The following is a 27,848-nucleotide window of genomic DNA, read 5'->3' on the forward strand; positions in this document are numbered from 1 at the left end:
TAGGCTAAAAAGGCAAGTCCTTAACACCGACTGGTCTTCTTTTTCTCTCTCCGTCTGAAACCTTGAGCTGGTTCAACCATCCAGGTTTGCTAAATGCAAGTGAGTATTTTGCTTGACATTTTTACAACAGTTCACTCCTGAGCACAGAAAACATTTGTTTTCACTGTGGCCTTTCACATCTTCTGGTACAAGAGAACAGGTAAAACTTTTACCCGTATGGTTACGACATCCTGTTATACCTGCAAAAAACCCTACAAATGGCCATAACTAACAGCCTCATTTCAGTTCTTAAAGGCTCCACATTTACTGGCTTTAGCAATGAATTCCTTTAGCAGGGGACCATCCATTTGCCAAAATGCTGTAGTTTGTGTCACTTCTGTCAAATGATTGACACAAAACTTAAAGCAGAACTCCTCCAAGTCCTAAACAGGGAAAAAAAAAACAGAAAAAAAATCTTATTATCTTTGCTTCCATCACAGAAAATTACATTCAGGCACAAACGCCTGTATATGCTTTATTGTTTGCAGAGAACTAGACAAACACATTAACCCAGTGGCTCTCAATGTTCTTCCCCACACAGTCACTATGTAAATGCAACAGAAAATAGTAAATTCGATCCATATAACAGAGTTACAAGGGGAAAAGTAACTATAATTTGGTTCTCACTATGTAGCTCCAGTCACAAAAATGAGCTGTTCTGAGCAATACCCATTTTAAAGGTTTCCCCACTTGAAGAGTTTCATCTGCATTCACTGACTTCTGTTAAAACCCAATACAAATAGGAGATCTTGGGGTAATGATACATAACCAAGACTGTGGATTAAGAGAATTCAGCTCTTCTGTTCTGTAATATGAACTCAAATCTATACGTAAGGTTAGTTGCTTGACTTCCTGCTTAGGTAAGGGCTTAACTAAAGCCTTGAAGTTGCATGTCACCAGGCTCAATGCGAGCGTATACTGACTGGGTAGCTTTAAAGCACAGTTTAGGCCAAAGGCCTTTCTGTGCATTAGAAACAGACTCATGTTACAAAGTATTTCACAGGTCCCAAAAATGATCCATGAGAAGTACTGTGGCACAATACAGCATAGCAATTCTTGCAGAAAGCGGGCTCTGGATATTTGAGTCTACTTGGAAGTGCCTTCCAGTTAAGGGTTACAAAAGCCTCACAAAAGCCTCACAGACAACCATCTTTGCATCCACATGTCAGAGAGAAAGGATGTCTTAAAAAAAAAAACAAAACCAAAAAAACAAAACCCAAACCCAAAAAAACCCCAAAAACCCAAGAGACAGTTGTTGTCAATATAAAGTTGACCACAGAACACTTCCTACTCAGATTATTTGTTTCCAACTCCTCTTTTGAGGAGAAAATCTACTCTTTGTAGTGCAGATCTAAGCTGCTATCAGGAGGATGCTGCAGCTCTTACCAAATAGCAACTCCCCACCCTGTTCTAATTTCTGTATTATGTTACAAGTTTGTAGAGCTAGTACTTTATACATGAGAACACACCCTTCCTTAGCTGCTCAGCAGACTGGGCGCTGCAGTAAGGCTTAACAAATTTGCAGAGCTCTTTAAGCCACATGAGGTACGAAAGAGTGATTTATATTCATGTTTTCACTTAAGGACAATATTGAAAGCTAGAGCAACTGTGTGCCAGTGAGAGTTCTTGACACAACAACAATATAAAAATATATCCTGGCCTAAAACCAGGCATTCTGAAGCTGCAGATCTTGACTTGTGTGGCATCTGTGCAACGAAAAGAGACAAGCTTATTAGAACTGAACACTGAGGGTTGTTTTTTAAATAACAGAATGAACTAGCATTTTAAACAAAATTACATCATACACATTACAATATTTTGCACTGCTTTATTTAAAAAAATCATATTCCAAGTCAATGCAACAGAAGCATACAATAAATGGAAATACTGTAGTATTAGTAAGTAACTTTGGAAAATTTAAAGTTCTGTATAAAAAAGGGCTCAATTTCATTTGCAGATGGATGCACTCCCAGCAAACTGTAGTTAATACAGACTTAAGTGAATAAAGGCACAAGGTACATCCAATGATTATTTTAAAAGCTACAATAAGAAGCCAGACCTGACCTGATTCTAGCCACTTCAATTCAGTCACCAAAAGAAAGACAGTATAGGAGAGTTTCATGTCATGGAGGCATTTTAAATTAGTGAAGCAGCTTCTTTTAACGGTTGTCTTCCAGATGCACAGTCCCTTGAATGAACTACATCATCCAAGCAATTTCAAGCCCCCATCTAGCATCACCGCATGTAAAAAACACTTTTTACTAAAACCCAACCTCTCAGCGTCACCCATTCTCTCCTTGATGTAGCACTTAAGCCTACAGTTCTAATTTCATTTCTAACTTCATTTAGCTAGTGAGGTACAACCAAGGCATAGTAACTGGATTTCTTCTACCCTTTGCAAAAGGAATCAATCACACACTGAAGACCCATCCTGCAAAAAATCTTTTAAGGCTAAAATATGGAAATCTTTCTATTTTCCATGAACTCCCACCAAAGAAATCGTTACGCACAGTAGAGCTGAAGCCACAATTCAGACACTAAAACAGCCCTTTGGGTAAGGTGTAGCAAACAAGCAACACACTACGAGGCTCTGAAATAAGTTAGGGCATCTGCATGCCAATTGCTGGATATTAAGTACAAGAAAAAGCAATGAGTTGATTTACTGAGTACCAAAACTGCTTTGTAAACATAAGTAGCAAGTTAAAAACTAACCAATTGCAAAGTTGCAAACATGATGCACAGATACTATGCTGAACACTAATCGCTGAAGCAAGCCCAGGAGCACTTCCTGATTAGTTCACAAAGCAGCATGTTAATCATCTAGTAGTGAAATCAGACATTATGCAGTAGGGAAGTTTCACTAGCCTTCCCTCCTTTTCACACACTGCTTCTCTGTTTTCAAAATTTATTAGGCCCATAAAGCAGTTCTTATCCTGCCATCTCAGTAGCATACTGTGAAGACTGAAAGCGTATTTGACTGTAGCTAAAAAAAGCCAACAAAAAGCCAAGAAGAAAACACCCCGCCAACAAAAAAAACCAAACCCAATGCAACTCAATCCCCAAACCTACCACCATATGACATCACACACGCCCCACACAACCTTATCAGCAAGTAACTTAAGGCTTCCAAGACTGCTTTTTGTAATGTTATGGTTTTTGCTTTGTATTTAAACCCTTCCCTTGTTTCAGAGTTAGTGTTTTCATCCTCAGAAATTTTTGTTACAGTTTCTTTTTTTCCCCACAGATATAGTAATTCATGAAGCTTGGCACAGCTCATAACCTTTTACCATGAAAGTAAGCAATGCAAACATTTACAGATACCGAGTCCCAGCCTGAGACTTAAGTCATCTTTAGATAACGATGTACTAGTTCACCTTCCCAGTACGGGGGGGCAGGGGGGCAGGGAATTACATCTCTCATGGGAAATACAGTTTGCATACTTCAAACATTCTCAAATTCTGAAAATGGCAAATAGAATTATCTGATAGTAAGGGAGAGAGGGTTTATATGAAAATATTACTGGCTGCTTTTCTCCATAGTTTAAGTCAGAAGGCAGCCACCTGTTTAAGAGATGGAAGTTTAGAAGTTTACCTCCGCATCATATCTGACAGCAGCAGAGAGCAATGAAAATGCATTTTCCACAGTAATTCCTCTCTTGATAATGTGTTGACACAGTTTTTTCAGTCTATTTTCACAGTACGAAGTAGCCAAATCCAAAAGCCCTGCAATTAAAATGCCATTGTATTAATCACTTGTAATGATCTCTGCTCTTTCAACAAGTTTATGCTCCTGGGATACAGGCTGCACCTGCATTCTGTATGCACTGTTCTGTATGTCTATAACATGCTTTTCGCAAGCAGGTCACTATTCAGAAAAATCTATTTTACCATTACACAGGAAGAAAGGCTTTTTATTACCTCATGCTGCAATCCTGTTAATCTCTGTAAATACGCAAGCTGTGTCGCTGATTTGCATACCTAACTGCTTGCGAGAGTGGAACTGTCACAAAACAGGCACCACAACATGAGCAAAAAACTACGATTATAAAAATCTGTGCTTGAATTACAGCTTGCTCTCTGCTCTGCTGTCCAAGTTTCCCCTATTAGATCTACTGAGATTCTTTCATATTATCCTAAACAATAATTGACTCAATTTAGTAAAATATGCGAGTATTTTAACCCAGAGAAATAGTTTCCCTCCCAACCCTGAAAAAATTGCTCATAGTTTATTTCTAAATACGCACCACTTTTGCTGTAGTAAGTTTGTTACAACAGTATTTTAAAGACAGCCTAATTAATCACCAGTAAAATGCATTATAGGCTAGGCTAGACTAGAAGCCTATATCAATACATTTATTCTGCCTCCCCTGTCTCAGTTTTTCTGCACGCTGCTTTCTAACGTAATTGGACTATAAGCAATACCTATTGCATCTTCAGGCGGAAGGTCAACACTGTCTGTATACAAGTACTCAAGAAAGGCACGATACACAGGATAAGAAAACTGGTCTATTTCTATCACTTCCTTCATATCCTCATTCCAGTATGACTGGAACATGGTTCTGAAGTGTTCACACCTAAGAGACAAAGACATCATCTGGAACACTATTATATGTACACATGAACATTACATTACAGTCCCCCTGAAATATGTATTTGGGGCACTCTGCAATATTCACAAATATTTTACCATACCCCATCACAGCCAGTGGTCCACATTTTCGTTCCTAATACTGTGGGCATTGTTATACTTCTGCATCAAGATAAAACTCTTATTTGATCTATGCTACAGAAACGTCTGTGTATAGATTGCCATCAGACCAATTTAACAGAATTTATTAGCCTGGGAACAACAAACAGGCTTAATGAAAATTGAATATGGACCGTTTTAAGACAGTTTTCATTCAACTCCTTTTACAAGCACTTCATTTAAAGTGATTATGGATACATAGATGCTATATATTACAGGTTTAGGGGTCCCTCCCTACCCCTTACTTTTCCCTCCCCCTTAGATGCAATATGAAGATGTTATTCTGTATAAACAAGAGCTGTGAAACATGACCACTACCTGATTTTCAGAACAGCTTTGTGAACATGGATGTACTTTCCATCCACACGGAACTTCAGGTCTGAGGTTTCTGGGCTGTCAAACTCTTTCTTCAGAGACTCTGCTACTGTTAAAAAGTCTTCATGCTCTACAGAAACAATTTAAAAAAAAACAACAAAAAACCCATGTTAAGCATCTTAAACAGAACAATCACTAACTAAAGCTAGCAGTTCAACTAAGGGCATGTCAAGGAAAATAGGTCAGTATCAGGGCTCCATTGGCTTAAGTGGTGAAATGGGAAGAATGCATTAATCCAATACCATTTCCTGTTGGCAAGGACTGCTCCAAAACAGCTACAGGCAGCAATGGTCAACAGTTCCCATTCCAGCTCATTGCCCAGAGGTAGCACAGCACCAAGGAAAGTACGTGGAGAAATTCTTTTCTTGTTCTCCACCTGGGCACCACCCATGAAATTAGAATCATAGAATCACAGAATTGCTTAAGTTGGAAAAGACATTTAAGATCATCCAGTCCAGCCATTAACCTAACACTACCAAGTCCACCACTAAACCAATTAAGGCTAGAGTAGTAATTTCATGTTTCCTGGCTTGGCGGCTGGATTCTTTTTTAATGATAGTAAAACTAGGAATCATTAAGGTTGGAAAGGATCTCTAAGATCATCAGTCCAACCATCAACCCAACACCATCATGCCCACTAAACCATGTTCCAAAGTGCCACGTCTACCTGTTTTTTGAACACCTCCAGGGATGGTGACTCCACCACCTCTCTGGGCAGCCTGTTCCAGTGCCGGACAACCCTTTCTGTGAAGAAATTTTTCCTAATATCCAATCTAAACCTCCCCTGGCACAGCTTGAGCCCATTTCCTCTCGTCCTATCGCTTGTTACTTGGGAGAAGAGACCAACACCCACCTCACTACAACCTCCTCTCAGGTAGTTGTAGAGAGCAATAAGGTCTCCCCTCAGCCTCCTCTTCTCTAGGCTAAACAATCCCAGTTCCCTCAGCCGCTCCTCATAAGGCCTGTGCTCCAGACCCTTCACCAGCTTCGTTGCCCTTCTCTGGACACGCTCCAGCACCTCAATGTCTTTCTTGTATTGAGGGGCCCAAAACTGGACACAGTATTCCAGGTGCGGCCTCACCAGCGCTGAGTACAGGGGCACAATCACCTCCCTGCTCCTGCTGGCCACACTATTCCTGATACAAGCCAGGATGTTGGCCATCTTGGCCACCTGGGCACACTGCTGGCTCATGTTCAGCCGGCTATCTACCAACACCCCCAGGTCCTTTTCGGCCAGGCAGCTTTCCAGCCACTCTTCCCCAAGCCTGTAGCGTTGCATGGGGTTGTTGTGCCCGAAGTGCAGGACCCGGCACTTGGCCTTGTTGAACCTCATACAGCTGGCCTCGGCCCATAGATCCAGCCTGTCCAGGTCCCTCTGCACGGCCATCCTACCCTCCAGCAGATCGACACTCCCACCCAGTTTGGTGTCATCTGCAAACTTACTGAGGGTGCACTCAATCCCCTCATCCAGATTGTTGATAAAGATATTAAACAAGAATTGCCAGCCTCCTGGCAGCTCAGTGCTACTGCTAGGTCAGCTCAGCTCTGCAAACTGCAAACTAGTCTCTGCGTCTAACCTTCAGACTGCTGGTAATGGGAACCTACAGCATCACCTGCAACTCACTCGAGACATGGTTTATAGTACTTCAGCCGCACTGACACAGTGTGATCTGAGCCTAAATACTAAGAAAACATGTCACTAGTTGGCCACTTTTTTGTGCTGGCAGATTGGATACAGCCTGCAGGTTGTCTGTTAAGGTCTTTGCCAGGGCTCACTAACATGAGCTATCACTGACACCATTATACTCAGTTTATTAGTCACTTATGACTACACAAAATCCAGCAGCAGTGCTGCTGAAGAAGAGAGTCTGTACCAAGAACACAGCATCTACTACCAAGGACACAGGGCTTCAGCAATATTGGAAGTGGATTAAAGCTGAGATATAACAGCTCTTTGACAGTTCTTTATATTAAGGCCTATGGCACTGGTCCCACAGAGGTCCCATTCTGTGTCTCTAGAAATCATACAAGAGTTACAGCACAAGTTGGCTAAGGCTTGTGGTAAAGCAGAACTGTGAAGTTTTAGAAAACCTAATTTAGCCTGCTATTTGAAGCTTTTGTTGATGCATCTTAAAAGTGTGTTTCAAAACACATGGCATCTAAGAAGCGAAGTATGGAGAAGAAAAATAAGTAGATTTCTACTATAATGGGATGTGGCCTGTCTCCTGCATCCCACAGGACTGCACATTGTTCATCCATATACAATCCACAAATTCCTCTTCACCATTAGGGACAGCTAAATTAGTTGGTATTTAAAGAGAGATACTGCTGTAACAAACTACTATAACAGACAAGTCATGTTTGTGCCACAGAATTTTTACATGGATCATCCACATAACCTGCATCTCATCAGGGCTAACTAAACCATGCTCCATCCCCCTCTACTTGCTCATGTGATTTTTTTTCTAGGTCATCAGCCTAGCTTAAGCTATGCAGTAGATCAATTTTCATGCCAAATACCTTAAGTTCATTCCTCAAAAAAGGATGCAGTTTTGTACTTCACCACAGCCAATCCCGAGTGACTGATTTATTTTTTTGGCAGAGCCACCATAACTGGAAGTAGAACAATAACCTTTATGCAGAGTTAGCTCTCACTAAGAAAAAAAACAAAATAAAAAAAACATAAAAAGAAAAAAAGGGGGGGGGGGTTAACCGATACGAATAAAAAAAGGTGGAGAAGGGAAAAATACATATGGAAAATGGAGATTAAAAATGCCCCCAGAATGAATGCTTTTGATTTAAATATTCAGCAAGTAGGATTATCAGGATAAGAGGGTGTCGTGGTTTAGCCCCAGCCAGCAACTAAGCACCACGCAGCCGCTCGCTCACTCCCCCTACCCCGATGGGATGGGGGAGAGAATCGGAGGAGTAAGAGTGAGAAACACTCCTGGGTTGAGATAAGAACAGTTTAATAATTGAAATAAAGTAAAATAGTAATGCTAATAGTAACAGTATAATAATGATAATAATAATAATGATACACGAAGCAAGTGATGCACAATGCAATTGCTCACCACCCGCCGACCGATACCCAGGCAGTTCCCGAGCAGCGATCGCTGCTCCCTGGCCACCCCCCCGCAGTTTATATACTGAGCATGACGTCATATGGTATGGAATAGCCCTTTGGTCAGTTTGGATCAACTATTCTGGCTGTGCCCCCTCCCAGTTTCTTGTGCGCCTGGCAGAGCATGGGAAGCTGAAAAAGTCCTTGACTAGCATAAGCAGTACTCAGCAACAACTAAAAACATCAGCATGTTATCAACATTCTTCTCCTACTAAATCCAAAACACAGCACTATGTCTGCTGCTAGGAAGAAAATTAACTCTATCCCAGCTGAAACCAGGACAGAGGGGAAGAACCCCCAAAGGCTAAGAGGAATTAAAATGCAGGTACAACATTCAAATACTTTGTTATACTTAGTCTGGGAATACTTCATAAAAAAAATCAAGAACTTGAAAGGTACTGAAACTGGGGAGATGTCATTTAAACAGCCTTCGCTATTAGCAAAAGGCAACAGACCCAGACAACCATCAGACCTCTACAGAGGGCAAGACTAACACAGATCTCAGAGGATTAGAGAATGGAGAAAGTGAGAAGTGGGATAAAACAAGGCTTGGATTTACCCAGAAGCAGATCACTCCAAGCTAATCTTCTCTCTCTTTAGTAAAACTATTCAGTTTTCCTCTATAGACAAGGTGCTGTTATCTGGACCTCTATAAATGTGGTAACATGCTAAATGAGAAGTTAAGATGGAGAGGCTGGGTTAGGACAGGCCACATGCAAAGATAAAGTCTGAGTCTGGAGAAAGGTTACTTAGGATGTGATCCCTCCACAAAACCAATTTTGTACAGGGACTAACAAAATTAGGATCTGTTGTCAATATGAAAACAGATTAGACGTCCTAAATGATCTTGAGAACTGAAGCGGCAGATCTAAGATGAAAACATCTTCATGTTTTGAACATGAAAACACATTCATGCTTTCAAGGAAGCGTAAGCTAAGTACTTTATAGCATATTTGGAGTCAAATAAGAATTAGCAGCATGTGAATCAAAGATAATCAAGAAGAAAGGTTTGGCCTTATTCGTTGGTCATAGAGACTGCATCCCAAAGTGTAATCCAAGGCAGTATAAGAAGAGAGTTCCAAGAGAGAAAACAATTATATTAGGGTCTTGTTACACAGGGACTGTTATTTACAAGTCTGCCTGTCTTTGGGGAAAGTCAAACTAAATCGAGTTAAGAGAAATCATCTCACAAAATGAAAACTTGGAATTCTGTTACTTTACTTTCCTAACGTGAAGCACAGAAGAGAGATTCGCTCCTTCATATTCATAGTGGAATGGTAAATACTAAGGAGGGAAAGCTAGAGACAACACTTATGATTCAAAGCTGTTAGATACCAAAGTCACGAGTGTCAGGAACAGTCTTCCAAGTAGGAATGGTTTTGAGAGAAAATAAAGTTGTATGGATCCAGGAGTTGATCCAGGGGTCCTTCCCAGTCCTGAGCTAGAGCTCAAACAATACAAATGTAGGAAATATACAATATTCACAGTGCAATGGTAAAACAGGGTTCTCTCCAGATGTATACTGGCAAACAATCAATCTTATTAACCCTGTTCTGGACCCTTAGCTGCTGAAGTATGCTGTTTTCTTCAGAAGAAAAAACCTAGCTAAAAGAGCTAGTTTTAATTGCTGGTTCTCTTTAAAGCAGCAACCATCCTGCCACAGAAGTGGTATCCTGTACTAATCACTACAAATGTACACAGAGATTATAGCACTGGCTGCCATACTGGAGCTCTTTCTCACCTACTGATAGAAGACGCCACATAACGGCAGGGGTAGCAAAGCAAGCAAACACGTCGTCCGTGCAGGCAAAGTGAGTGAGGTGGGGAAAGATCACTGACTGCCCACGGCATTGGCCCCACATATACACCTGGCCACTCTGGGTCTTGGCAGCCGATGTGTGAGCAGAGTGGCAGGCTGCAATCTCCACAACCCTGGAAACAGAAGAAACCTTGTAAGATACTTACAGGTATGGAATCAAGTGACTTTCCAAATGCCTCACCAAAATAACAGCCAACCAACATGCATCTACACTCCTGTACTTCTTTCTTTGTCCTGCATGCATATGATACTGTTTGAATGGATCAATACTGACAAACTGCAATGACATTTTCAGATTGCTTGTAGATTTTATTGTAATCAGATACTGTTTTAATTATGTCATTCTCATCAGTTGACATTCCTCCTTTTCTTCCATAACCATTCCCCTTTAAAATCAATGCACATCAGACATTTTCAAGAAGAAATGCTTATGGAGCTTATGAAACTTCCAGTTAGGGAACAGGGAGAAAAGTTGTACTACTAAGATTTTTGCAGAGCATTTTTCAGAACTTCTTTCAAACACATTGTAAAAATCCTCTCATTTTGAGATTTAGATCCCATGTATTTTTCAATAAATCCTTTATCATGAAACCCTTCTACCCTGCCTTTAATCTGGTTTTTGTATGTAGACAAAGATCTGACCTATTGCCTGCATTTCTGACTTCTTATTTTGCCGTTAGTTTCCTTTCCTCAACACTGAGATTCAGCGTGGAGCATGGACAGTGCTTCATTTGAGGAAAGGTGAATACACACACTTAACTCCACATTCTTGAAGAGCTATGGCTGTTTTTTAAATAAAGTCTATATAGTATTTTCACCCACCTCACATACTTCCTTAAAATATTAAAGCTGCTCATGCACACGTATCTATCTGTTCTCCCATTGCTCACCCAATCCCTATCTTGCTATCTGAAACATTACAAGAATTGAGAAGAATCACCTTTCCATTAAAAGGACCGGAAGGACATTTCCAGTGTCTCTGCTCACATAAGCAAAAATCAGGGGAAGTTCCAGCGTTAGTTCAAAATAAAAGCTATGCTTTCCTCTTTTGTTTCTTCATGCTAAAAATGCATCAGAGGATTTCATGCTTTTGTGCCAGAAACAGATCAACTGGGACAAATAAAGGTCTTTCCAAGCAGGCTAAGAATGTACATAATCAACATGTTTATTCCTTTATAGAACAATATCCATAAAGAATTAGCTTTTTAGGCAAAAGGCTTTTTTAGCACAAAGCCCACATTTTAAGTGCAAAAATTATTTCAAGGTAAAACACAGAAAGAATCTACAATCACTTTCAGTATATGTATCAATAATTTCTAGCAGATAGAAGACTAATGGGGTTTTTTACACCATTATCAACTAACGAACCTCTATGCAACACTGAGATCTTTCAGCACCTCTGCATGAGATATCGTAAAGTAATTATTTTAGGGACAACTTATTGTCCATCATAGCTATCCACCTAAACTACTTCCTTCCCCAAACTTTCTTTCCTTAGCAGAAGAGATTCTTATTTTTAGAGTAACTGTGCTACACTTAAGAAGCATAGTAGAACATGTACTATAACACGTATAGTACATGTACAGTATACTTACAGTACATCTACAGGATAACATGTTAAGCGTATACTTAATATCAAAATTCAGGAAGCTGACCTTCATAACTGTTCCTCCAAGCTAACACAAAATAAAGTCTAAAAGTTCCTTACAAGCTATATGTGCAATATTCTTCAAGACAGCATCAAATGCCAGCTCCTAAGGAACTGTCACCAGCATTACATATAAATGATAAAAGTTATATAAATGAAAGGACCAGAAAAAGCAGCATTAATATGCTTCATGGGAAATGACAGCTCACCCACTTATAGCACTGTTTCCAAGGGAGCCAAGTCAAGCAAGATGAGCAAGTTCAAGTGACTTCTCTCTCCCTTAGATTCCAAGCAGAAGTTCTATATTTTCTCCCTCTTTTAGTCACTGAACAAATGTCAGTTTTATTATAACCCCATGCTTGAGCTCACATAAAATTCTAAATGCTATAGATCCTCTTAGTTCACTCAAGAAATAAATCACTAAGAACACAAAGTTGATATATTTGAAAACATACACGTTTCTCTTTCAATGTTTTTTTTAAAGAATATTTTGTTTTGCTTTGCTAGTGTCAGTTCCTTCCCAGACAAGCCAGCCTCACCTCAGTGGTTTCTACTGTGATGGTTCCTTTCTTCTTTCCCCCCACCCATTTTTTAAGTTCTTAAATAATCTCAGTACTGTGCAGCTTTTAATTTAACCTTAGTGTGAGAAACAGTAAAAAATAGGAATGACTTCCCAGAAAGACAGTTCAGAAACAGAGGAGAAAAAACAACCACAAGTGTTTACTAGTTAAGAGGAGATTACAAGTTAAGAGATCTACAGGTTAAGGGATTTATAGACTAATAGGATTCCAAACTGAGGTACATTAATCTACAGGTATACACGTGGGTCCAGAGAATGGGACTGAGGTCCAAGCTTGTAGGTGAACAGAAGAAGAGCCATCCCAAATATGAGGATGACAAGGGTGCTGAAAGAGGATGGACAATGGTTAGGGTTATTCCTTTATGAGCCTAGGAAGCCGAGAAACTACAAGCTACTGACTGGTACCACTGATAAAAGTAGTATTATCTGCCCTTAGCTCTAGCAACCCTGCAAACTGAGTTCAGTTGTCATGGTTGGCTATTGTCAGCCTTTCAGAAAATTGTTTTTTCCTCACACGTCACTTCTTACAAAGGTGGTGCTTCCTTCCCCTCCTTTTTTTTTTTTAAATGTAGGCCTCAAAACAGCTTAAAAGCTTGGCTTATCAATTTCATAGCTCCAGATTTTTAATCAAAGGAACTATATTTAGAATAGCCTAACACTTTGTCACTCATTATCGTTCAGTATCAGGTAAATACAAAGCATGTTTACTTTCAATAATCATTACCAATAGCAAAAAGCACTCAAGTCTATAGTAAACAGTAAGTTACCATCCTTTCCTATGCTTTTAACATTAGCGATAGCAAAACAATCCACCAAGCCCTAAACATGCATGCTTCCAGTGCTAGAGACTGCATAACACATGCTCAGACTTATCAATCCAGAAACAGCTTCAGCAAGATTACCTTTCTTTTTCCATCATGATCTGCACCGGGCTTAGCTGGTTACTTTTATTGCCAGTTCCCAGCTGTCCATAAGTGTTTGCGCCCCAGGCATAGAGCAAACCTTCATCTGTTAGTGCTAGTGTGTGCGCATAGCCACAGGCAATCTGTAAGTAAATGTGTAAGTATTACTAATCAACAAAACAGAGATGAGAAAATTAATTGCACACATTACCTTAGTCTAGCTGATGTTAAATATCTCAGGCATTCTTCATTTAGCACTACAATGTGTTATTTCTCAGTACTTAAAGCTAACACAAAATACATTAACTGTAAGTACTCAAAAAGTCCCAGCTTCATTAATTTGGTGTTCATTGGTTACTCCTAAATAACTTACTGCACTCTTGCAAAGCCCCCCTAGCCTTTACTTGCTTTCAGTTGCAGGCTCTTCACATGAAGAACAGCAAACTTCATCATCACGTCTTGCAACTCCGAAATACTTTGAGAATTTGATATTTTGAATACTATACAGACTGTGAGAACTGCAGTTCAACAGCCAACAACTGTTCAACTCAAGTTATCACATGAAACTCCACAGAACCTTACTAAAATCCTAGGAAATCCCAATTTTCAGTTTCATTCTTTAGCTGGGAAAAAAGAGAAACCAAAACAACCACCAAACAACCAAATCCACACCCATGACTCTCATTTTCCCTCTCCCCTCACTTCTGCAGGGCTAATTAGGATATTAATGTAGAATCTAATTTGAACATCTCAGGTTTTTTCTTCCCCTTCATTTCCTGTCTTTGCCTAGTGCGTTTCACTCATTCAGCTTTGTAACAAAGATGCAATTTGTATCCATAGCATAATTTACTTAGTTACACTAGCTAACTTTAAATCATTCAGAATGTTTACAAAAGCAAGTATTTTACACCTTACTTGCACTTTTTATAAACATATAATAACATATAATTCATAGGAGCTAAGAAAAAAAAAAAAAAAAGCAGTATTTGAACTGTGACATCTAGAAACAGGTATAAGATTCCAAAGATACACTTTTAGCATATGCTAGCAACATGAATGCATTTTTGTTTCCAAGTTAGACGTACCTGGAGTATACACACACCATGTAATGCTGCCACTCTGCATGGCGTTAGTTGATTGCCGTTGTTCCCAAGACCTAGCTGACCATTACCATTGTAACCCCAGCCATAAACCTGATTGCAAAAGGAAAACAAAATTAAGCCACTCCTCTGCAGAGGTATAGAACATTTAAGACTTAGTATCATGCACAAGTCAAAAAAAGTACATTTTCTTAAAAAAAAATTATACTATTTCAAGAGCAATATAGAGAAGGCTGAAAGATATTAAATATCCTGCAATGACTGTTCATATTCAACTTTTCAGTCCTGCATTTACCTTTTAAAGAAGCTTTCTAAAATACATTTATCTTTGAAGTACTAGGAATTTTGCAATAAACTTAAAATACACCAAAATCTTTCCTATAGCATCAACATTTTAGTTGACTTTTACACCTTCCTTTCTCCTTATTACTTTTTCCTTTTTTAAAGAAAACAAGAAATCGGTTATTCTGATCAGCTGATTAGCTATTGGACTAGTTTAAACTGAAGTCCCCAGTTTAGCTCTAATTTTTCCTTTAGTTTTCTTACGGTGGGCACATCAAGACAAAAGTATATACAGTGAAAGCTCATCTCAACCTCAGGGACTTTTACAGTCCCTCCAGTCACAAAGAAATGCTACGCTCCGAGTTTGGTGAAATGTAGTAAAATTAAGGTTACAGTTCATACCTAAAAGCATGATAGCACCATAAACTTATGTGAAATGGAACAGTTGCACAATACTAGGGCAATGTTCAAAAGCTTGGTTTGGTTTTATTGCTGGCAATTAAGCAATGTGTTTAAGAACCAGGATCAGTCAGTGTATTCTTGCAGAAAGATGAACTATTTAATTGTGCACACTTTCAAAAATCTAATTTATGTATGTTAAACAAGCTATTGAAATAAGGAAGGCACATATGCTTAATACAACTGTTCAAATTCTTCAAGTTGCAGATCAGTCAGAATTATGTTCTAATACAGTCTTTGCCATAAGAAGGAACATTTAGTATAAAGACAGCATCTCCAGTTTTCCTTAATTTGGTTAATTTCCTTAATTTTTAAGGAAAACAGAGTTTTACTTAAATTGGTCTCACAGAAGTTATCACTATAACTCTATATAACTCTATCAATATAACTCTGTAACTTGAACACTTCATGTCAGCATTTCTCCATGCTCAGACATTAACCTTGTAAGTTTGGGTAACAGAGAGAGAACATGAGAATGCAGCAGTGCTTACCTCACCATTGTTTACTACAGCCATGGATGAGGTCTGACCACAAGCAATGCCAACTACCATTTTACCCTGTAAACAGTTCGAAACTCTGCGAGGAGTTGGCTGGTTTGCTGTAGATCCAGATCCAACTTGACCGCAGTTATTATAGCCCCAAGCGTACAGCTGTCCATAAAAACAAACAAACAACAACCTGCAGCTTAAGCCTCAATAATAGTAATGATAGTAATAAATTATAATCTTACTGTAGTCAGCATCAGATTGGGTAAACTATCCTATTTAACAAGCTAAAATGCTTAAAATTAATTTTCAACAGCAGAAAATTATAAACAGCAATAGGACTGATCTAGCAAATATGAACATCCCACTTCCACACTTCTTTCAGCTTTTTGCTACAGAACCAGAGCATCTGACTACAAGAGGAAACAAAAGGAACACATTTCCATATTAAATATAAGTTAGACTATAAGACAAAGAGCATAGTGAGTGGACTGGTTTTATACTTTCACAATGTTGGAAAAAGGAATGCAAGCCAGAATGTTATTTGTTTCCCATACAAGCTGAACTCCCCAATTTACAGCTATTTTGTTTTCTTTATAGAACTCTAAACCAGGTTATTGCTGGCCACTCATCATACATCTTTTATATCCTTCAAGAGCTGTGAAAGGAGATGGTTTTGTCAGTTCATGTTTCGCAGTAGCAAAACTCTTGTTACACAATGGCACTAACAAAAAAGCACCACCTCTGACGGTTCAAAGTTTGCCAGTGGCAAACTAATAATAATAAAACCAAAAATATTGGTTCCTTTCATCTAAAAGTCCAAAAGACAGTGAAGTAGTTTGCTATAAAAAAAAAAAAAAAAAAAATTACAGCTTTGTATTTTCAGTTCCTTCAATTTTTATCATGTGCATACACACCCATAGCTTGGCACAAAACTATTTCTGATAGTTAATCCTCTGGTGCTTCACCCAGCTAAAAAGTTTGTCCTCTTGGAAACAGTCAGCCACAGACATGCTAGTCAGTAATAGCACACTGACAGAGATACCCTAATGTGAAGTCTGCACATCCTTTGGTGCCAGAAGCTGCCTGTTTACTGCAACACCAAACCAAAAGTCAGTCATTAGAAACAAACACCTCTCCCACCACCAAAAAAAAAAGCCAAACCCAAAACACACCAACCAACAAAACCCCCACCAAAGACAAGAACAAAAACCCTCTCACCAATACAACTCATCTTCTGTGTCTAATATGAACAAAAGAAAGCATTAGTCCTTTGCTTTTTGTTACTTGTATTTGCTGGATCTTTGATTCCTACTGAATATTTGAAGATGCTCTATAAAATACCTTAATTTCAATAACATGGAAAAAAATTAAGGTAGAGAATCTCAGAAAATAGATCAAAATGCCAAAGAGCTAATCAGTTTCCTTTCTCAGAGAAGCACGAATGTCTGCAGTCCTTTAAGTCTATGATTAATATACTTTTTAAAAAAAAAAAAATTTGCACTGCATTAAAATTGCATTGAACCAACTGTACAAATCAATTATGCCAAGTATTTCCATGAATATTCATACACTGGAGTTTCAGAGAGGCATTGGTTTTGGCTGGGATAGAGTTAATTTTCTTCAGGGTAGCTAATATGGGGCTATGTTTTGGATTTGTGCTGGAAACAGTGTTGATAACACAGGGATGTTTTCGTTACTGCTGGGCAGTGCTTACACAGAGTTAAGGCCTTTCCTGCTTCTCACCCCACCCCAGCAGTGAGCAGGCTGGGGGTGCACAAGAAGTTGGGAGGGGACACAGCTGCGACAGCTGACCCCAAATGACCAAAGGAATATTCCATACCATATGATGTCATGCTCAGCATATAGAGCTGGGGAAGAAGAAGGAAGGAGGGGATGTTCGGAGTGATGGCATTTGTCTTCCCAAGTAACCATTATGCATGATGGAGCCCTGCTTTCCTGGAGATGGCTGAACACCTGCCTGCTGATGGGAAGCAGTGAATTAATTCCTTTTTTTGCTTTGCTTGTGTGTGCAACTTTTGCTTTACCTGTTAAACTGTCTTTATCTCAACCCATGAGTTTTCTCACTTTTACTCATCTGATTCTCCATCCCACTATGGGGGGAGTGAGCGAACGGCTCTGTGGTACTTAGTTGCTGGCTGGGGTTAAACCAAAGCGTCCAGATATATCAAGTCACAACAGTTTTTGCAGCCAAATCTTTCCGTAAATAAAACTCTACTTAACACATTTAGCTGCTTTCAGTATAATCAATTCTGGTACAGATAAAACCTCAGAGCACAAACAGACTAAGCTACTGCAAGGTACGCTAGGAATGGATTTGTAGTACATTAACTAGCCACAATGGCAAGTGAGGTGCAAATATCAACTCCATGGTAACTACAAAAACTTCCCTGCTTCCATTGAGATTTCAAGCATGTTACATTTATTACAAGAGACAGCATGCTCATCACAGGCAGCTACCACACAGCCGCTGGCACCACTGGTTTAACTAATACATGAACACTCCTGCCTTCCCGCATGCAAACCAAATTTTACAGATTAAAATGCAAAAGCATGAAGATCTTTCCTAAGCGTAGGCTCTCCCTTCAGATACAACACAGATCACTTAAATTAACCCAATGTCTCTTTCCCACCGACAAGATACTGATACGCTACTTTGTATTACTGCTGCACTAGGACTCCATACTGAATGGTAACACAGACATGCTGGGATTACCAGGATGGAAAGAACTGTAGTATCCATTTTCATTGTTAGGAAGGTTTTAAAATTAGAACTCTTCTTTTGTTAAAGCAGAGCTGAAACCAGGCTTTCCTCCATGCAGTAACACGCAACTCAAATCAGATACACACACACACTGGTCAAATCTGACTAACTGGAAACTAATTGTACATGTTTCCCATGACACATAGCCTTAAGCCATGTCAACAAATAGCATAAAGGAGACTTGGATATAAACCAAGTGCTCTTTCATTAGCTACACACAAAGGTATTCAGAGGTGTGCGAAGCAACATTCTTTCACAGTGCCAGCGTGGAAATCATGAAGACTATGAGAAACAGACTAAAGGCTAACCAGTGAACACAAACAACTCAATATACCCCTGAAATAACAGAACTGCAAGCAAATAACAATGTTACATTTTGCATCTTGCAAATCATTCTTTCACCTGTAAGCGGCACAGCTTTCTGGTCTCATCCCTGCGAGACATACAACAAATGAAAGACACAAAAGTTTACTAGCCTTTTATCCCCTTTGTTTTTGTGGTTGGATTGGGGTTTTTTTTGTTGGGGTTTGTGGGTGGGGGTTTTTTTGATTGTTTTCAAGTCTGATCTGAAGAAAAGGAGAAAAGGCAGGAGAAAAGGTTATGTTGTAACTACACAGTAGAGAGAGAACTTCAGACTGCAAGGTCACCTGCACTATTCACTTCAAGAAGGAGATTAAGAGGTTTGAACAAGTTTCAACTTACATCCCCATCAAAGGACAGCGCCATGGAATGATGAGAGCCACAAGCTACTTCCACCACTTTCTTTATTAACAGATTTGTGCAAACTTGAACAGGAGTAATGCCCTGATTTGTTGTGCCATTTCCAAGCTGGCTGTAACCATTATGTCCCCAAGCATAAACTTCGCCATCTGCAAAAATATTTAAGTTTGTGATAAAACCGACCAAAAATTCCAAGGAAGTTAAGATAGACAGAATTCTTAGAAATTAGCAAATGCCAACATGAAAGTGAAAAGACATTAACAAATAGTGAAACTATTACAAGAATCATCTGTATACTAAAAAAACACTATGTACTTTGTATACAACTATTTTATATACACATATCACAGTATAACCTCTAGATTTATTGCAGAAATACATGAAAGTGCACAGGTAAGACTGATTGATGTCATAAATGACAGCGTAAAACTCTACAGTTGCAATATAATGGAAACGTAACAGAAACTTACTTTACTTGTTACAGAATACAGTTAGTTCCACTTAAGACCAATGAGAACCCCTTAGTGTACATTAACCAATTAACAAGTTAATACAATTACACCTTAATCCATTCTTGACAAATGCAAGTGGAACTTAAAATCTGTAACTTATGTTTCTGTACTAAATGTTAATTTTCTACCTTCAGTGCAAAGTACAACATGGGGTCCACTTCCATAACTGAGACTGGAAATCTTCTTTCCACATAAGGCTTCTAATTTCTTTGGTACTATTGTGCTCTGATTATCTCCAGTTCCCAAACAATTACTGCAATTCAGTCCAAAAACAAATACCTGAAAAACAGAGGAATACTCATTTCAAGTGATTCATACTCAGGTATGCACAGATGTGGTAATTTCCAGGTCTTCATAAAGCCAGGACAGAGTTTTGCCACGGACTCTCAAGGGCTGGAGACTTCCTTCATCAAAGTTAACAAGCTCAAGAGCCAGCACAGGGTCCCTTGGAAGGTAACTGATGAGTCTGAATTCTTCAGATCCACGCAGGCCTGGAAGCTAGGCTTCTCATTTGCAGGGACTGTACTATAAAAAGTATTAAACTGTGAAAGTGGAATACACCACCTTCTTTTAAAAGCAGTTTGTAAAGAGCAGCCACAGCTGTACTGTGAGAGGCTCATCCTACAGGCAGCTTTGAAAAGACTCAGGGAAAAGAAAAAAAAAAAAATCCTACTCTATCCAGTCTTACAAGAAACTCTCCCATTAATACATCCCAGAGCATCTGGCTTGTTTTCTTTCAGCAGCACAGTGCTAACTCACATTGAGTTTCTGCATCATTAAAATCCACAGATCATCTTCTGCTGTATCGTTACTTCGCAAGCCATAACCTCATTTTATATTTTCATACCTGCAGTACTTACACTTAATTTCAAGCTACCATAACTTCTTTTGAATTCTGACTGTCCTCAAAAGTGCATGTAATCCATCCTGGCCTGTGTCATTTGTAAGTTTTCTAAATACTCTGTCTATATTGCCCCCATACAAGACTAAAAAAAAAAACCCAAACAAACTTAGAAGTTACATCCAACATGTTTTGAAATACACAAGTCTCACACAATGCTTTTGAAAAGCTATTAATTTAAAAGTACTCCGTGGACTCTGAAAACAACTAACTGTAGAGTATATGTTCCACTTTATTACAGCCTTACCTCATCATTGTGCGTTATGTATATAGCTTCATTGGCTGATGTACCAAATACGCATGCTTTCCGAATAGATGCTATTTCTTGAGGTGACAGTAAGGTAAATATTGGCCACTTGCCTACATCCACCATGATGCTGCTGTGTGTCATGATGTTTCTACAAGCAAGATGACATTGCTTTAATAAACCCAAAAGCTTATTAAAAGTTTATTTTGCACTTTCATCAACAGGCAATAAGATAATTTCCTTTAAATGAGAGAAAAGACGTGTTGTGGCTCTGAAAGTATAACATTCTATTCTATATGAAATATGTAATTATATTTCCATGTATTAAGGTGAACAAATAGCAAGTTACTGGTAGGACACTGGAAGAACAGATCTTTTCTTAACAGGATATTTAAGTAAACTGTATTCAGTACAACTGAACATCTGCTGTTCTGCAAGCCAACTTATTAAAAGCTTATGATCCAGCAAATATCCGCTGGCAGAGTGGATTTCTGAGGGCATTTTCAGATGGAATCTCAGCTGGAATTCCCGTTTATAAAATTTTCACTCATGAAATTTTTTTGTAGTCTTACAACTTATATAAGCCATGTAAGCAAGCTGTTGGTGTATATGTGAAACCTGCAAATAGAAATAAAGCTGGGGCTGTTGAGCATATGACCCAAATCTGCCATCTCTTGCATAATCAAAAGCTGTTGTTATGGTCAAAAACTATTTGTGAGAGCACAAAAGCATGAGATAAATTCATGAGTTTGTACAATTAAGCAGTGAAATGCATCGGAGAAAAGTGATTAAGTGAAATTGTCATAATCTGTTACTTAGAAACAAGTTGGACTACATTAAAAGCTGGAAACATGACTGGGCATAGACATCATCTGTCAGTGAACACAGATGTATTCAATCCATCCTTCCACAATGCTCCTTTTTCCCGGTTTCCTCAGGGCAACTGCACCAGCTCAAGAACAAAGCTGACAGTCAACAACCTACAAAGCTTATTTAGGCCTTCAGTTCTGCACATAAAAATTGTAATATTGCTCATACCCTGAAGGGATTCTGCCACTGACAATCTATGATCCACATTGAGGGGTATCAGCAAGTTTTCTGAAATCTGAAAAGCACTAGGTGGAGAATTCCACAGAATGTCAGTGATGTGATACAAATCACAATAAACCATTTAAAAAAAAAAAAAAGCTAAGGGGTCATTCAACGGGTAAGAAATGCAGTTCTCTATCCAGATGCCATCCTCTCACCAACACTTAGTTCTTTCCTTTTCGTTTGTTTGCTCCAGTCCTATCCCATCCCCCTATTCTTTGCTTTGTTGCTTTCAGGTCAGGCTGCTTCTTCATGATGCCTGAGTATCAGATATGGACAACAGTGAGAACACAAGAGAGCCTCTTTCCTTTGCTTCTGATGCTTGGTTCTCAAAACTGTGCTGACAACCAAGACATGGCTTCAGAAAGCTATTCAAGACCAGCAGTCAATCCTAAAAACCAGGTTGTTCAGTGCAGATGGTTTTTTTGAAGGAAGGGGTTGTTTATTATTATTATTTGTAAAAAGTTTGAGGAACACTGAGGTCACAGTGGAAGTGTGTGTACAAAAAAACCCAACGCAAACAAAACCCAGACTTGTCTCCTTATCAATTTTCATAAGCTTGCAACAATAAACCCAGCTCTGCTCTATAGACACCGCTCTCGCTAAGAGCCTGCCTTCACCCTACTTTTCACATTTGAATCAGGTCTTGAAGACACCTGAAGTCTCCAGATGGCACATTCATAAAAGATGTATTTGTAGAGCAGCTTTGGAAAGCCTACCTGATGCCAACACCACAGCACATTCTACACAGCTAAACAGATTTGAATGCATTTAAGCCTTCTTAATTTCTAGTCCAGTTACAAACTCAGGCTAGTTAGCTGCTAAGATTTGTTACCTCACTTAGGCAAATCTTTTAACATATGACACTATCAATCAATTAAAAGGAGACAGTGATGACTTCTTTTTTTGAGCATACCAAGTAATTGTCCCTTTTGACTCTACCTATTTAATTTGCCCCATATAATATACAATTGGCAAGGCACATGTCATAAACCAGACATTAAGAAAAGTATTTTCTTCACTGAAGTTCTTTTCAACACATCCCGTCAATTTAAGATGGGAAGACAAAATGTTATTTTGATAGAGAATGTCCTAGTAAATTAACATTAACAAGTTTTACAGCACCCTGAGAACCTACTCCACTCTAAAGGCAACAAGTTTAAAACGTGCTACTTCATCTCTCTCTTTCTGATCTTTGCACTAGGTCTTTAATCTGCTTGGCTTATTTTCCACTACCATATGACTCAGCCGCTCCTCTTTGACAAAACCTTCCCAAGCACTGCCAAAACCTATGCAAGTTACACCGCATTTCTCATACCTCAAAGCTCAACTGGATATCATGTCAGACAAACTAATACCAGTGGATAAAAGAAAAGCTTTCAAGCACACAAGGCTTTCCAGATTGAAGACATGAGCAATGAACTCCACCCACAGATGAAGAACCTTACAATTTCTGACAGGTGTAACACTGCTTTATCTAAAACAATGCTGTATATTTCCAATTTCAACTGTTACTAGAATCCTACTAAGTTATTTCAAAGGTTTTCCCTAACAGTTTTTAATGACAACTCATCTGCCACTGGCAGGTTAGTTTCTTTTATAAATCTCAATCCTAAAATCTCTCTAGGTTTAAGCAACAAAAATGCTGAAAAACAAAAACAAGCAAACAACAAAAGACACCTCTTCCCTTTTATATAAAAAGTACTGTTTCTCCCCAATCACATAACCTTTTCCCCTCCTCTACAAATACTGTCCTTAGATGTTGCCATTTGCTGGAGTACCTATCATCGCTCAGTTGCAAAATTTTCACAGTAGCAACAGCAGCTATTTTTGTTTATGCTTATGTGAAAATGACTGAAATAGCATACAAATCTGGAAGTTCTGGGGTTTATACACAGATTACTGTTTCTTAGCTTTAACTGTGCATAGAAAGCTGTTTTACCTACTTATTCTCCATTTTCCACGCAAAATAAATGCCCAACCTAAGCATAAGCACCACCTTTTTCCTGTCTAAAGATGGATTCATTAACAACCTTAGCCACTTTCCTCATGGTCCAATAAAAGTTCTAGTTTCCACAGGAGGGAAAAAATGTCTATAATGGGAAAAAAGTATTTGGGGGATATATATTTATATATAGTACTGTAAATGGAGATGTCAGTCAAGTAATTCAGTGTTATCAAAACAGAAACCAAATTAATTTTAGCATCCTCTAAGATACAGCGCACACTTTCCAAATAGGTAGACACTCTGCAATATTGCGATTAACCTCTCACACCAATCCCACTCAAACTTCATCCTTGTGCAACATTTGCCTGAATATGGGGAGGGAAGGCGTGTGCATAGTTTCTTCTGGGCAAATCCTTGCTATGAAAGGCTGATGTAGGAGACTTCAGCCATGTCACTGCAAGCAGTTGCACAAAGAAACAGTGTCCTTCACTCACCCTTCCTGTACTGCATCAACAAGAGAGCAAAGTTCATTGTTTACTTCTCCTGATAATCATGTAGAGGCCTGGACCCCGCTGCTATACAACTACTGCACCTTAACCGAAAGTTTGTAAGTGCAATGTAGTAGCAAATGTACTAGATGGAGTCCAAAGTAATAAAGTTATTTTAATCTGTATGCAAATAGATGTCTCAATATATTAGCTCTCAAGCTATTGTTTAGATATGCAATGTGGCAGCAGCAGTTCTATGGGGTATCTGTCACATATCGACATCTAGATTTTAAGTTAACTGCAATTAAAACCCTTATGAGTATAAAAGTCATAAGCTCAAACTTGGTACTCTGGTAGACAGTTGTTTGTAGAAACACTGTATGTCACTGCTTTTAACTGTCTTTTCATTTCAGTGACAACTATACACCACACAGCTTTATTTCTACTGCAGAACTAACCAGTAGAGGGAGCTTATACCAACAATACCTCTTCTAACTGCTTTGACATCTTTGAAGTTACCCAACAATATCAGTATACAAACAGGAACAGCAACAAAGACGATTGTTTGAATTTCAGTGAGGCTAAAAATAAGCAAGAAAGGATGACTTGTAGAGAAGGAAACTGAACTGGCCACATATTGTGATAAAAAGAAATTGAACTCAGAGTAGTCACTAACAAGGAAAAAAATCTACATCTGCTCACAATTAAAAAAAAGCCACATGCTTTCAGAGACAGAAGCCCTTCAAAAATTCTGTGCTAAACTGCTGCCTATGCATTCAATTTCTCACCAGTTTGCTTTCTAAAGAAACAATGTGCAGGCTGATTCTCAGTGATACATGCAGCGGGGTAGGGTTAGATGATCTCTCAAGGTCCCTTCCAACCCAAAGCATTCTATGATTCTATGTAGGGAAACATGAAGCAGATGACACCAAGCTGGGTGGGAGTGTTGATTTGCTCGAGGGTAGGATGCAGAGGGACCTGGACAGGCTGGATCGATGGGCTGAAGCCAACTGGATGAGGTTCAACAAGGCCAAGTGCTGGGTCCTGCACTTCGGGCACAACCACCCCATGCAACGCTACAGGCTTGGGGAAGAGCGGCTGGAAAGCTGCCTGGCGGAAAAGGACCTGGGGGCATTGGTCGACAGCCAGCTGAACATGAGCCAGCAGTGTGCCCAGGTGGCCAAGAAGGCCAACAACATCCTGGCTTGTATCAGGAATAGTGTGGCCAGCAGGAGCAGGGAGGTGATTGTCCCCCTGTACTCGGCACTGGTGAGGCCGCACCTCAAATACTGTGTCCAGTTTTGGGCTCCTCAGTACAAGAAAGACATTGAGGTGCTGGAGCGTGTTCAGAGAAGGGCAACGAAGCTGGTGAAGGGTCTGGAGCACAGGCCTTATGAGGAGCGGCTGAGGGAACTGGGGTTGTTTGGTCTGGAGAAGAGGAGGCTGAGGGGAGACCTTATTGCTCTCTACAACTACCTGAAAGGAGGTTGTAGTGAGGTGGGTGCTGGTCACTTCTCCCAGGTAGCTAGCAATAGGACGAGAGGAAATGGGCTCAAGCTGCACCAGCGGAGGTTTAGATTGGATATTAGGAAAAGTTTCTTCACGGAAAGGGTGGTCAAGCATTGGAACAGGCTGCCCAGAGAGGTGGTGGAGTCACCATCCCTGGAAGCGTTCAAAAAACGGGTAGATGTGGCACTCTGGGACATGGTTTAGTCTAGTCTACCCTTGATTGGTTTAGTGTGGACTTGGTAATGTTAGGTTAATGGTTGGACTGGATGGTCTTAAAGGTCTTTTCCAACCTAAACGATTCTACGATTCTATGACTCTATGAATCCCTGCCTTAAAAAAAAAAAACAAAAAAACCACAAACAAAAGAAGAGACTGTTTACAAAATGTTTTGTTAAATGATTTTAGATAAAGTTGTAAAGAGTTTATAGTTCAGCTAAACAAATCCATGCTGGAGAGAACAATAGCCTAACTCAACATCCTACCGGGAAAACAGTACCAATTGTCATCGCAACAAAAAACTACAGTTAACTCCTCAAAGATTATCCCCTTATTTGTACAGACTATTTGAACATAGTTGCATGTTTGTTTGTTTCACTCTTTTCTCAAGCTCCAGTGTTGCAGTTTATTCTAGCTGGGCAGACTTACTCCTGCACAGAAAGAAACTGCAGGCTCAGGGTTTCATTTCTCCCAGTTGTCTAAGGGAGTTACAAACAGCAGTGAGAACACAAAAGCCGGGATATCTGGCTTTAGAACACCACAAAATGACTGGCACACTTGATCCTTTTTTAATTTTAAGTGCACCTCAACAGAGGAAGAGTCAAATCCTAGACATAACACTAATCTTCCTTATGTTTTCTCCAGTTTATGTTTGTTTCTTTAATCTCGTATTTCAGTATTGAGAAAGAAGAGGGAAACAATACATACTACTGACATTAATCAGATGCGTGAACCAAGTGATTTTCTTGTGGCTTTCTCCCTGCCAACAAAAAGATATTGTGCTCCCTGAAGTCACATGCCTTGACTTACTTTCCATAGACCTTACGTAAGGCAAGATTTCTGTGACAAAATCTGTGTGTTCAAACCACTGCACAATTTATTTTGGATGCCTTTTATGAGCAATACAGGGAAAGAAAAACCTGCTGATCTAAAAACTGACATCCAGACCTCCTATTTGCTTTGAGTAACCAGCTGAAAGAGATACAAGCAAGCAAAAACCACCACATACGTGAATATTACTGAACACAAGACTGGTTTAGCCATAGGAAAAAACCCTTAGTAGGATGACAGTCATCCACCTAGCACAACAAAACTGTAATTACAATCACAATATGCCTTTTTTTTTTTTTTTTAAGCTAGGCCATTACTGCAACTTACTGAAGCCATTCACTCAGGACAAGACATCTTCTAAAGCAATACCTATATTTCAATCTGATGCATAGAGAGATAAGCATTCAAAGGAAAACACTAATATTAAGGCTCTAAAGAATTATTGCTTCTCCCATAACACTTTTTCATAAAAAAACTTTGTGCTCCAAACACATTTCCATTCACAATGTTTAGCATCTTTTTCTCATAACCCCACCCCTACTTTCAACAATTAAAAGTCCATTTTACCTTTGTCAGTAGACAACATGCTTTCCAAAAGAGATCACTTGAACTGCCTAAATTAGAACGGTGAAAGTTCCTTCTAAAAAGTAAATATTCCTTTAATATTTAATTTAGAAGAATTGTATTAAAAACCGAAGAAACACTAATTGTTTATATAAAGCCCAATGAGGAAAAAAAAATTGTTGAGAGCCCTGCTTTCGCGGTAAGCTAGATCTCAGCCTTCAGGAAGCAGACAACAAAGGGCAGGATGAACTGAAACACCATGAATCAGGAAAGAAAAAAAAAAAAAAAATGTAGGAAGAACATACTGTGAGCTACGCCAAGCAGGAAAAGAGACTTTCAGAGAGCTGTGTGGGAGAAATTCACAGGCGGGGACCGAGAGAAAGCTTCGCCAAGTCACTCGGATGACGACCAAGCCCTGTTTCCGTGAGGACCCTTTCCTCCTCCGGATGGGTACCACCGGCCTTACAGACCCTCACCTT

The 27,848-nt window shown here is 39.3% G+C and overlaps 2 protein-coding genes across 6 annotated transcripts in view; one reads left to right on the plus strand and one right to left on the minus strand.

Annotated features, from left to right (window-relative positions):
- The window catches only part of PHF11 (PHD finger protein 11), a 42,119-nt gene extending 29,570 nt beyond the window's left edge, over positions 1–12,549 (plus strand). Inside the window, exon 12 of the mRNA XM_075705308.1 lies at positions 12,442–12,549. Coding sequence (XP_075561423.1) covers positions 12,442–12,482 — 41 coding nt within the window. The 3' untranslated portion in view covers positions 12,483–12,549. The remainder of the gene's footprint in view (positions 1–12,441) is intronic.
- Positions 47–27,848, minus strand: RCBTB1 (RCC1 and BTB domain containing protein 1). 5 transcript variants are annotated; one of them, XM_075705248.1, is made up of 13 exons: positions 27,675–27,848; positions 20,725–20,875; positions 19,705–19,855; positions 19,047–19,213; positions 15,566–15,724; positions 14,319–14,426; positions 13,234–13,376; positions 11,044–11,082; positions 10,026–10,216; positions 5,104–5,230; positions 4,461–4,612; positions 3,631–3,761; positions 47–422 (listed from the first exon to the last, which is right to left on the minus strand). In XM_075705248.1, exons 2-13 carry the CDS (start codon positions 20,866–20,868, stop codon positions 282–284), a joined length of 1,653 nt encoding a protein of 550 aa, XP_075561363.1. In that variant the 5' UTR covers positions 20,869–20,875; positions 27,675–27,848; the 3' UTR covers positions 47–281. The 5 variants fall into 5 exon arrangements, with proteins under 5 accessions (XP_075561363.1, XP_075561379.1, XP_075561395.1 ...); XM_075705256.1 differs by lacking the exon at positions 47–422 and adding an exon at positions 1,280–1,745; XM_075705271.1 differs by lacking the exon at positions 47–422 and adding an exon at positions 1,951–3,000.

Source organism: Pelecanus crispus, chromosome 1 (assembly GCF_030463565.1).
Source record: "Pelecanus crispus isolate bPelCri1 chromosome 1, bPelCri1.pri, whole genome shotgun sequence".
Taxonomy (NCBI): domain Eukaryota; kingdom Metazoa; phylum Chordata; class Aves; order Pelecaniformes; family Pelecanidae; genus Pelecanus; species Pelecanus crispus.